Source organism: Mobula birostris, chromosome 5 (assembly GCF_030028105.1).
Source record: "Mobula birostris isolate sMobBir1 chromosome 5, sMobBir1.hap1, whole genome shotgun sequence".
Classification (NCBI taxonomy): domain Eukaryota; kingdom Metazoa; phylum Chordata; class Chondrichthyes; order Myliobatiformes; family Myliobatidae; genus Mobula; species Mobula birostris.
In genome coordinates this window covers 34,296,258-34,309,135 of record NC_092374.1, presented here as the reverse complement: position 1 = coordinate 34,309,135, position 12,878 = coordinate 34,296,258, and the positions used below count along the sequence as shown (strand labels likewise).

At 36.7% G+C, this 12,878-nt stretch overlaps 1 protein-coding gene across 4 annotated transcripts in view; it reads right to left on the bottom strand.

The window, feature by feature from the left end:
* ap3b1a (adaptor related protein complex 3 subunit beta 1a) overlaps window positions 1-12,878 on the bottom strand; it is a 242,475-nt gene that overhangs the window by 121,169 nt on the left and 108,428 nt on the right. For all 4 annotated transcript variants that reach the window (XM_072257854.1, XM_072257856.1, XM_072257857.1 and 1 more), the window contains exons 14-16: window positions 10,949-11,058; window positions 8,435-8,611; window positions 2,161-2,347 (exon numbers count right to left, since the gene is read on the bottom strand). In XM_072257854.1, coding sequence (XP_072113955.1) covers window positions 2,161-2,347; window positions 8,435-8,611; window positions 10,949-11,058 — 474 coding nt within the window. The remainder of the gene's footprint in view (window positions 1-2,160; window positions 2,348-8,434; window positions 8,612-10,948; window positions 11,059-12,878) is intronic.

The window sequence follows — 12,878 nt, the reverse complement described above, 5'->3', positions numbered from 1 at the left end:
TTCATTTCACTATCTTTGAAAGCATCTTCGCTTTACAGAATTTTTTTTACATGTGCCTAAGGCTTTTGTACAGTACTGTATCATGGAGGAGAAAACTTGGAAAATACGACAACATACAAATGGTAACATTATGTTTTCTCCAGTTATTGCCAGGTATTTTTTTTTGTGGTTCTCACTGAAAATATTATCAACTATTTATCTTAGTTTCTTACTCCTTTCAAATCAACAGCAATGTTGTGCGGTAAATTGACACTACTCGCTGCAATGTTATTCCTACTTTAAAACTTAGTTGGAGGTCAATAAAAAAAATTTTAACTGACTGACTAAAAATACCAGTGGTACTCTGGAGGTTTCCTTTAAATGGTGAACTAGTGAAGCAGCTCGGAGCACTTTGCTTGGGGAGGTGGTGGGGAAGCAAAATACAAAAGAAGAGAAACCCATGGAAACAGGCTTCTCGATCCTAATCTTTGACCACAATCCTAATATTACTTCACTTGTTCTGAATACAAACAATTGTAACGTAGCAATACTCTTCTGCTTCATTTACAAAGTAATGGATGAGATTGTGTATATACAAAATATATGTATAAACAAGACAAGTTAGCTCCTCAGCTATTACTGGGCCTTGTTGCACAATTGAAAACAGTACTTTCAAACTGCAGAAGTAAATTATAAATATATAATTGAGTGACAAAGGGAAAAGCAATGAGAATAAGCTATTAATTTTTAGCTTAATAAGGACCTTAATGGAATACAATTTGGCCCAAGTCAAATTGTATTCAATTCATTGAATTCTGGGAAGTATACTAAGTTTTAATTTATACGAAGCATGCGAAGTTTTGCAGTTGCATACAAGGGATTTATGGTTAACATTAGAAATTTACGTTCCACAATAATCTTTAGTTGAATATACTACCTGCAAAGTTTATTGTAAAGTAGCTTATGGCTTTTTATATACAGTGGATTTGGGTTAATTGAGACACATTTTGGCCCAATTAAGCGGCTGCCCCAATGAGCTGAAGTTCCATGGAAATAGGTAAAAAGATATTAAAAAAAAGACAAACTACCATTTATTTGAGTACTATTTATGTATTTAAATGAAATATAACTACTACAGTATTACAAAACTGTGTATTAATTCATAACAGTTATCAATGGAAGAATTCATCCAGTGCACTCATGCATTCTTTTGATTGACTGCAAATGAACAAAATCAGCACAGACACCTATTGCAGATAATGGGCTTGCATTCATACAATGCTTTCAATGACTGCATCCTCCAAATCTTTACTTTTACTGTAACATTTAAGGTGACTGTCAAAACCTTCAAATTCTTTGTAGTCCCTACCTTGTTGAAATAGTGAAATCATTTCATTTTCACTCCCGGCCATTTCTGGCATCTCCAAACCTGAATTCTTGAAACCACAGTGAGCAAAATAGTTCTGAATTATATTACTGTTTATTTCTCACCAATGATCAGTAACAATAATCACTGTTCTTTGAACATAAGCAAATGCAACTGAGGCTATTTAAAAACTGTCATGTCTTACGGCCACACAAATGCACATGCCTGATGCTAGTTAGAAACTGTTTGGCAATAGTCTCTTGTCACAATTAGTGGCAGCATCCCAAATAAGCAAAGGGAATCCTAGCTATCTTCTCAATTAGATTTTGTTCATTAAGAGTTGTCCTAAATAAGCAGCTGCCCTGATTAACCAATGGCCCAATTAACTGAAGTCCACTGAATTTGTTTACATTATAGTTAACTTACAAGTAACCAGTTTTAATGACAAAGTTATAAAAAATATCCTCTTCTGAATATTGGATATAATCTTGTCAAGCATCTTACATCTGTCGCTTGATCTTTCTACCTAATAACTCCAGAATACATGATATTGTAGCTGCTCACAGTTGTAAAAATAAGCCATTACTGCAATAAAATGCTCTTATGATCATCTACACATTAGAGGAAGTCAAATAGCCTGCCAAGGTGCACTGAAGTGGAAAACATCAACAGTTTTGGACTTCATCGCATTCACAATTAGAATGTACAGTAATGGGCGCACTTTCCCTTTATGTCAGAAAAAGCAATTCTACTCATCAATTCCCACAGATAAAACCAGACTTTGAAAAGTATGACTTTTTTTTTAAGAAAAGTACCTTTAAATGGAGATTCGAGGACTGGTGCTGGTTTCTGGACAAGGAATATTTTCTTGGCATATTTACTTAAAGCTCCACTCTTCTCATTTGGAACTATCAGCTGCTTGATAAATCTTGTACGATCTCTAATGTCATAGTTCTGATCATACTTGGCTACATTTAATATGTACTGCATAAGCAATTTTGTCTGTTGGCAAAACAAAACAAGAAAATAATATATGTTATTTACGATTATTGATAACACTGAATAAACATATTCAGAGCTGTAATAAGAATGAATGGTCATGGCCGACAAATGTGGCTCCATTGGGAATACACATTGCAAAAGCAGCAAATGAAATTTTAGCTGAGGCACATGTCCTCATCTGTGCTGAGTAGGTGAATGTTGAATCCTGAGAAGAAGCCAGGCGCTAGATTATTAAACTGCTGAAGTGGAAAGAAAGGCATCATTAAAAAATAATCATATATGGCAAAGCTGGTGAAGAGTCTACATGAGGATAATGAATGTAGAAATATAACTAAAAACATAGCACTCAAAACTTAATCTGAAAAATATGCAGGACATCAACATATCAGATGATATTAGGCTAGGCACATTTCTATGAAAGAGGTAAGGTTTACGAAACAACACTGCCCCAAAGCATGCACAGTGCCTAGAGCCTGAATACACTTAGCTCATACTCACTGAATTATGAACCATTAACTAAGCCATATGAATCAGTGAACTGTATTATTGCTGATTATTGGCAATGCATTTAGCCATTTCTATCTCAGGGTAACTAACTGATGTCCTTTACAACCAAGCTAAGTGACTGAGTGTCATGGGTTCCGTCAATCATTACCAGTATTTCTGAAAGAAAACGGCCCTGCTGTCAATCCATTCGGATTTTATTACTGATCCATCCTGTGTAATCACAAACAACACGGCAAGCTTGTACTTTTAACATACTGCTTTAGGAAGCCACGTGTCTTTATTCCCATGAAGTTTTGTCACTATCACGAGGAGTAAACAAAGAATACATTTCCAGATTTTAACAAAAAAATTCCACAGTTAGAACACTCCTGTTTATTGTTTTTACTGAAATGAATGAGACTTGTAAGTATGCAAAAACATGGAACATAATTTCAGTCATTTTGTATTTCAAATGATCAATAATTTAGTCTTAGAGTTCATTTTCCTGTTCAAAATTATACATTCTTCTGCTCATATAAATTTTTAAATCTCAGATAAAGCAGAACATCACACTGCTCATAATCAAGCTATTTCCTTCAGTCTTATGCCTCCGAACGTGGGGAAAAAATTGCAGGGATTCTGCAGATGCTGGAAATCCAGAGCATTACAAAAATTGCTGGAGGAACTCAGCAGGTCAAGCAGCATCTATGAAGAGGAATAAACATTCAACGTTTCAGGCCAAGACCCTTCATCAGGACTCAACATTTGATCATTTATTCTCCGCCATAAATCTTATACCCTAAGCTCATGTTGTGTAGTAATATCCATAGGGTAAATTGAATATTTTCCAAACTTTAAGCTTCCACAAGAAGCTGCAGGCCATCAGTAACATCTAGTTGCCCAATAATCTAGAATCATCTGGGCTATCAAGCAAAGGACTAATGTACTTTAAAAACACATACAAGTACACTTAACATGCTTCACTGTAACTCAGCAAAGCTATAGGAAAGCACTTTATGCATGCTGGACAACAGAAGCAGCTTGCTTAAAGAACAGCATTGCTATGTTACAACTAATGGATCCGATGAAAGCTCTCCTGACCTGTCACATCCAGTCATGAATAATAATGAACAATTAAATAACTAACAGCAGAGTGCAGAAGCAGGAGAGGCCCACAGTGAGGTGATGACAAGAGTTTAAATCTTAGCAGGCTGGAAATTAAAGATAAATTACAAATAAAAAGAAAACAGTATTAAATACCAAGAATGCTTGGATTTTAAGACAAATGGTCTATAGATGACAATTCATAACTGACAATAAATAACAGGGAAGATTGAATTGCATTGACTTTATTTTTTTTACATCCTTCACATCTATGAGGAGTAAAAATCTTTAAGTTACATCTCCATCTAAATGTGCAATGTGCAATCATAATAATTTATAATAAATAGAATAGTCAATGTAATATAGAGTACACTCAAATCAGTGCGAGTTCATCAGTCTGATGGCCTGGTGGAAGAAGCTGTCCTGGAGCTTGTTGGTCCTGGCGCTTATGATGCGGTACCGTTTCCCGGATGGTAGAAGCTGGAATAGACTGTGGTTGGGATGGCTTGGGTTCCCAATAATCCTTCAGGCCCTTTTTTCACACCTGTCCTTGTAAATATCCTGAATCATGGGAAGTTCACAAGTATAGATGCACTGGGCTCTCCGTACCACTCTCTCTAGAGTCCTGTGTTTAGGGGAGTTACCGTTCCCATGCCAGACAGTGATGCAGCCAGTCAGGATGCTCTCAGTTGTGCCCCTGTACTAAGTTCTTAGGATTTGGGGGCCCATACCAGACATCCTCAACTGTCTGAGGTGAAACAGGTGCTGTTTTGCCTTTTTCACCACACAGCTGGTGTGTACAGACCACGTGAGGTCCTCGGTGATGTGAACTTGAAGATGTTCACCCTCTCAACTGCATATTCATTGATGTCAATAGGGGTTAGCCCATCTCCAGTCCTCCTGTAATCCACAACCAGCTCCTTTGTTTTTGCGACATTGGGGGAAGAGGTTGTTTTCTTGACACCACTGGGTGAGAGAGATGACCTCTTCCCTGAGGCCACCTTGTTATTGTTTGAGATAAGGCCAATCAATGCAGTGTCATTGGCAAATTTAAGTAGCAGATTGGAGTTGTAGTGGTGATACAGTCATGGGAGAGTCAGAGGGTTGGAGGTGAGGGAGCCCACTCTTACATCCTGCTGGTGATCTGACAGGAAGTCCAGGATGCAGCTGCACAAGGCAGGGTCAAGGCCGAGTTCTCTGAACTTCTTGTCAACCCCGGATGGAACTATGGTGTTGAATGCTGAACTGTAGTCCAAGAACAGCATTCTCACATAAGCATCCTTCTTTTCCAGATGTGTAAAGATGGTATGTGGAGCAGTGGCTATTGTGTTGTCTGTCAATCAGTTGTGTCGGTAGGTGAATTGTAGGGGGTCCAGTTTGGGTGGTAGCAAGCTGCAGATGTAATCCCTGACCAGCGTCTAAAAGCATTTGCTTATTATTGAGGTATTGCTTACTATTAATGAAAGGACGCCAGTCATTCAGGCATGTTACCTTGGTCATGGTACAGGGACAATGGTGGATAATTTGAAACAGGAGGACACTCTACACTGGGAGAGGGAGTGATTAAAAATATCTGTAAACACACCTGCCAGTTGTGCTGCGCACATCCTAAGAGCACATCCAATCAATGAAAACTCTATTTCAATGCACATCTCAATTGACAATAGTGGCTCAAGCAGGATAGATACACACACACACACACAGTGCCAGTTTCCACTGCTGCCATGGACAATCTTCAGCATCACCCAAACCCGCAACCTTTACTTCTATCCATGGCTATGATGGAGAGACACGTAAATTCACCAACAAGTCTCACAAGAAGTCACATAGTAAATTCAACTGGCAATATATAGGCGATTTTTTTTCTAGCATCAGTGGATCTAAATCCTGGAACATACTACCCAATAACACTGTGCATCTTCATCAGAAGGAGGGCAGCTTATCTCCACTAATCTGAGAGCAAACAAAGAAATACGATAAATGTAGGCTTTTTCCACAATGTCCAAGATCTATAGAAAAATAAAAGGACAAAATTTCTCCAACTAAATATCCCAACATCTTCAATACCCCTTAGAAATTATGAATGATACCAGTAAGCTTCCTGACATCTGCCTAATTGTGATCCAGGCAGTAGACCACACCTAGGACCAGCAGTTTCAAAAGATTACCATCAAATTGACAAAAAAAAGCAGCTGAAAGTTGTTTCTACCTAATATGATCCAATGTTAATTCCACTGTTCGGAAGGATATGGGCACAGTGTACAAGAAACACACGGTTAACCAATAATAAATAAGGTAACTGAAAAGTTGGCCTTAACTGCAAGGGAAAGGAAATACAAAAGTAGTGAGGTGTTAATACAACAGTAAAGGGCTTCGAGGAGACTGGACTTGGAGTAGGGAAGGGCAAAACCGCAGACAGATTTGAAAACAGGAAAGAATATTTTGACAAACTTCTGCTTAAACTGGAAATAAATGTACATCATCAGAGAGAGAATGGGAGAAAAAAAGGAACAAGGTAAGGCAAGGCAAAACAAAAAGAAGTTTGGACAAACTCTAGTTTATAAAAGGTAAATCAAAACAGAATGCTCAAGAATGCAGAAGATTTGATAGGTTTCGTGATGAATTTATGAACAAAACTTTCAGCAGCATATGAACTGATTCAGAAACAAGGTCCGATGATGTTCTGAAGAGAACTCTTAATAACGACACAGATAACTGGTCCAAGACTCAGGCTTTTGCCTGGGTAACACTTAGACAGGAGGCTGATTGGTGTCAATGATAATTTCTGGTGGGGGTGGAGGGGGGGAGAGTGTACTGAAGACATTGGCACTTGACAAGACAGCGGATTCCAGTTATTTGGGCCATCAGTTAAATGAGGCAGCCGCTTATTTGGAACAACTCTTAAAGGACAAAAACTAATCAAGAAAATAGTTGGATTCCCTTTATTTATTTGGGACACTATGCCACTTAATTGGGACCGGAGACAGTTGCTGAACTATTTTTAACTAGCATCAGTTGCGTGCACTTGTACGGCAGTTAGAAGCTACACCATACTTAGAGTGAACAGGTTTTAAATAGCGCCAGTTGCGTGTGTTTTTGTTCAAAAAGCAGCGAATTTTGTCACTGATAATTGGTGAGAAATAAGCAGTAAGACAGGTCAGAACTGTTTTGCTCACCAGTTTCAATCCTGAACAAGTTAGGACCTACAAAGAATTTGAACTATCTTGAATGTTACAATGAAAATGAAGATTTGGAGGATACAAAGTCAAAAGCATTAAATGAAGACAATCCATTATCTGCACTAGGAGCATGCGCTGATTTTGTTCATTTACAGCCAATCAAAAGAACGTGGCATATACTCTGGATGAATTTATCTATCGAATACTATTAGGAACTAATATACAGTTTTATAGTTCTGTAGTAGCATTGATAGTGTTCCAATTTGTTCAGTATTTCATTTAAATACATAATTTGTTACTCAGTTAAATGGGAGTTTGTCTTTTATAAACCTTTTAAACTATTTCCATGAAACTTCGGCTAATTGGGGCAGCTCATTAACTGGGCCAAAACGTACTGGTCCCAATGTGTTCCAAATAACCAGAATCCACTGTATTTAGTTGGAGGAATTTTGAGCTCATCCTGTACTACTGGTTAAAAAAGTTGTCTAGTTTAGAGGTTTGACTAGAGTCCTAACTGGATGAGGTGAGCTTAAGATGGGGATCGCTAACCTACGTACAAAACTGCTGCTTTGTTTTTAAATGTTGCAACCAATGAGAATGCTGAAGACAGGAAATAGGATTAGAACCAAGAATTGACCTTTGGTGGATACCAGATCTATAAGCCTTTATTGCAGCTAATTCTCTAGCTACAGTTGGATTTCTAAGATTGAAACCAGATAAATACAGTCCCATTAAGTTGGACAACTATGGAGGAGCATCAAACATATTGAGCAACAAATACAAAGGCAACAGATAGGTCCAGGAAAATGCACAGCCGTAGATTAAACTTTGGTACGATCATGAAAATACCATTTATACCAGTTATTCATCAGTGTAAATTGTTCATATTTTGTACCATATTGCCACAACTGTAATGAAGGTAAAAATATGAAATCTTCCCACAGATCAAAACAGAGATTCATAATTATTTCAAATATTTAATAATCCTTGTGTTTTAGTAAGTTATCAATCACAATGAAATTATGCAACTAACATATTCCACATCCAAAAAAAAAGGGGGAAATGAATTGCCAAGACAACCTGATTTAGTAAAACAATAAATAGTAAAGCAAATCAATTCAGAAACGTAAATGCCAAAACTTAACTTTCTGTGTTTGGTGCCTGTTCCTTCCACAATTATATACAAACCTTCCAGCCAATTCCAAAGCAATAAATGACATGTAACAGTTTAAGATTATTCATCAAGATTGTAAAGGCCAACGTGCAATTCTGAATAGCTCTAAAAGAGGAATATTATGCACTTTCATTCAGTTCTTACCTGCTTGGGGTTCGTGAGAAACAGCTTAGCTCCCAGATTTAGAATTTGCAGTTTCACTATCTCCTCTTCATTTATAAAGCCTTTTGCCATTTTCCTCAGGACATCCGGTGCAATCTTTGGTACATGCTCACAGTATTCACCTATCAGCCACAGGATGCTAGCACGAGCCATGGACACCTTGTGAGAATGAGAGAGAGACATGGAGAGTGTTGGAAGAGGAAGCCACTGAGAAAGCAAAAGAAATATAAAACCTGAGAGAAGGATAGAAGGATGTGATTGGGAATCTCAAACGTAATAGAACTACAAATCAATATTGTAGTAATGGAGGACTGATCAATTAAAATCTGTAATGCAAAAACCAATTTGGAAAAGGCCAATCTTATAAATTCTTTCACATGATTTCATAATAAATAAATACTTTGAAATGAAAACATATAAAAGAAAGATTAATACCCTAAAATTCTCCAGCATTAATTAATTTTATCAACACAAGCATAAGAAAATAAATAGAATAAAAAATAAATCTAGTCCCCACGTATAAAATGCTAAACAGATATCCAGAAAAGTTTCCCTGAACCTTGAAACAAAAGAAGAAATAATGGCAACACCCTAGATAACCATGAAGTCAGCAGAGCAGAAGAACTTGTCAGAGGATTCATTAAGCATTGTCAAAGGAGCAACAGAGAATTGCCTTTTCAAGTTGAGGGTGATGCAAAGCCAAAAGGAACATTAAATTGCGTGAATGGAGAAAAGTTGTTGCAAAGAGACACATAGATTAAAATAATGAGCAAAATTATTTCAGATGCAGTTCGATATGGAGAACTTTGCGGTTTTAAAATAAAGAAAAAAGACTTCTTAACGTAAAGTCTTGGAACGATGGGAGGGTTATAGAACGTAGGTGTCTATAATTCAGGGCAAAAGGCAAAAATGTTATGAAATTATGTAAATGTATTGGTATTCACTTTAAATAAACATGAGCTGTCTGGAAATACTGGGGGGGAAAAAAATCACCCAATTTACGAAATTGAGCCATGTTGATCTCAAATATAAAGTTTCTGCCTTGAATTTGCGACGAGATAAGCAGAAGGGAAAAATTGCTCTTCCCATTATAATGGAGAAATTTGATAGCAACCAGCGGAGCTAGCATATGTGCAGAAGCCCAGAGAATACTGTTCACTACATCTCCATCAGGCACACTATTGTGTAATATCTTTCCGTTTCCATCAGGCACACTATTGTGTAATATCCTTCCCTTTACATCGTTAGTGAAATGGCAAGAATGATTCTCACCTTAAAGTGTCACGCTTTGTGCAATTCCTCAAAGATTCACAAATTCCAAAGATATTAGTAATTGATTTCAGTTAATATTTAATAATCTACCTTTATCTCATATTTTATTTTGTTAATATTACAACAAAATGTTTAAAAGTTAATATTTTCTACTTTCTGGTTTGCAGTCAGCGAAATATTCAATGTCTAACTTGCATGATGATATTACTTGTTGCTAATGTTCAATTTTAACAAACAACACGAGACAGGGAAGGTTAAAATCTATGCCACTGAGATTGCTACACCCATATGAACTGTAGTCTTTGATTGTACAATCTAGCCATTAAACAGCACAGTTAAAACATGTAGTACTTAATTACACCAGAAACATAGAGTGGGTGAGAAAAATTTAATTTCTTAAAGAGGTAACTTTAAAAAATTATTAGAAGGGTAACTTTTTAAAATATTGCTTCAGACAAGGGACTGAAAAAAAGAAATCAGTCGTGTGGAGCAATAAACACATTTCAAAATACTGGATATTATAATTGAGTTAAGGTCCAGAGGGTTAAGCTTGGATGATTTAAATGATCTACGATTATGTCACAAACATCTTTAATCAACATGGCATTGTACATGTTAGATCATTCACAGAGTGTTGGAAGATGGGGGGGGGGGGTTGCTGATGTGAGAAGCAAATGGAAAGGATTTAACGGCACCAAATACATTGCTTTCTTTTATCAACTTGCACAGGAGGTATTGATTCTGCTCTTCAGTCTGGCATATATCAATTTTTGATATTAGAACACTCTAAATAGCAAAAAAAAACTCAAGCCTGGCAAAACTATTTTTTTGTAATTTATTGATTTTGTTGTACTATGTTAAAGTTACGTGAATGACTGAGATGAGAGGAAATAGCAATAAGGAAATTCTCTGCTAGCTACTTCTGTGTATTAATACAAAAATCAATAAGTCATGAATAAAATCACAAGAACTGGAACAGCAGGATATCACATATCCAAATTAACAGCAGATATTGTGATAAATTGAAATCAGTTGAGTTTACGATCAGGGAAGCATTTCAGATGATGCGTCACTCAACCAAACATCCACTAGCGAGCATATGGGCTAATACACTGTAACAGTGGATGAGTAATAAAACACATATTAATGAAACTCCCGGTATCGTCAGCAAATAAACATGAATACCCATTGTCCTTTAACAACTAGAGCTGAATGTACACCTACTGTAATTTTATCTAGAAGCTTGGCCATATGTTTGATGATTTCACTGTGTTGTGATGGCTGAGTCTGGAGCAGCTTCTTAATGACCACTACACTTTCTGCAACAACGTTTTCTGTAGAAAAAAATAAAATCCTTTAGGGAAAAGAAGGAAGCACATAGGAATCTACAAATCAGTTATCCTTAGGTAGAGTTTGTAAACATTTTGAATGGATTCACTTTAACCCAGAAATAATTGAAAATTAGAAACTGGAAAGTGTAGAAACTCAGGAAAATTACAAATATCAAAGAATTTGTACTGAGCAGATTGTTGGAGCTGTAAGATGATAAGTCTCCAAGTCCAGATGGATTTCATCTCAGGGCCTCAAAAGTGGTTGTTGATACTGTTGATACATCGGTTTTAATTTTTCATCAGATTGGAAAATAACAAATAACTACCCTGTAATTTCCTGCCCTTCTTCCTTTATATATTCAAAAAGAGGAAGAGGGCAAGGAAGAATAGCCAGTTATCTTTAACACATATCTTTTAGGAAATTTTAGAAGCAATTATATGGGATGTTGCAGCAGAGAATAAGATTCAAGAAAACCAGACAAAGTCAATTCAGCAACATAAACGCAAATTTAAAAAGTGTATTTGAATTTTTTTTTGGAATTCTTTGAAAATGTAATATGTGTTAAGAATAAATGGGAACCAATGGATATATAGAAGAGTTCCAGAAAGAATTTGAGAAGGTACTGCATCAAATACAGTTGCAGAAAACAAAATTCATGTCCGGATGGGAACACAATTTGGAGTGGATAGAAAATTGGCTAGATAACAGAAAAGAGAGAGTGGCGATAAATAGGTATTTTTCTGATTGACATGAAGTAATGACTGCAGTTTCAAAGTTCAAAGTGCAAAGTGCAAAGTAATCAAAGGATCAGTGCCAGATCCTTAACTTGCCTCATTGTGCCCACTCTGAACCTCACTGTAACTCACCGAGGTACGGTGGAAAACTTGCCTTAAATTAAACAGTATGTAAGACAAGTTTTTCACAGTACCTCTGTACATGTGACAATAATAAACTAATTTACACAATTTATATAAATGACTTGGATGAAGGCACCAAAGGAAATGATTGCGAAGTATACAGATTACTCCAAGGTAGACAGGAAAGTAAGTTGTGGAGAGCTGTAGGAGGAGGCTACAAAGAAATATAGACAGGTTGATAGTGACCAAAAATTTGGTAAATTGGTTTATTATTGTCACATGTACTCAGATATAGTGAAAAACCTGTCTTGCTTACCATCATTTCATTACAGTGTGCACTGTAGTACAAGGGAAACAACAACAGAATGTAGAACTAACTGACACAGTTATAGGAAAAGTACAGTACAGGCAGACAATAAGGTACAAGGCCACAGCATTTTGAAACTGTTAATTAAAAACATTTTTGGCACAGACTAGATGGGCCGAAGGGCCTGTTTCTGTGCTGTACTATGACTCTATGACTATGAGAGGTATTGCAGAGCTGAGAAATGCAAGGGGTTCTGGATTTCTGATGTACAAGCCGCAAAAGGCTATTATGCCGGTACAGCTGGTAATTAGGAAAATTAACAGGTGCTTTGAGGGACCTGTGTGATCCTTGCATAGTGATTAATGAAAGAGAACATGCAAATTATCAGAAAGGCAGGTAGTGCATTAGCTTTTTTGCAAGAGGATGTGAGTACAAGAGTAAAAGCATCTTGTTTTAATCATAGACTCCGGGTGAGACCACATCTGGAAAATTTGTCTCACTATATAAAGAACAATAAACTTATTATAGAGATGTGTAGCTGAAGTTATCAGATCCATCCTTGGCATGGTGTTTTTGTCAAATTAGGACAGGGCCCAGAAACTGAACTTCAAATAAGTAAGAGATGATTTTACTGAAAGGTACAAAATTCAAATAGAGT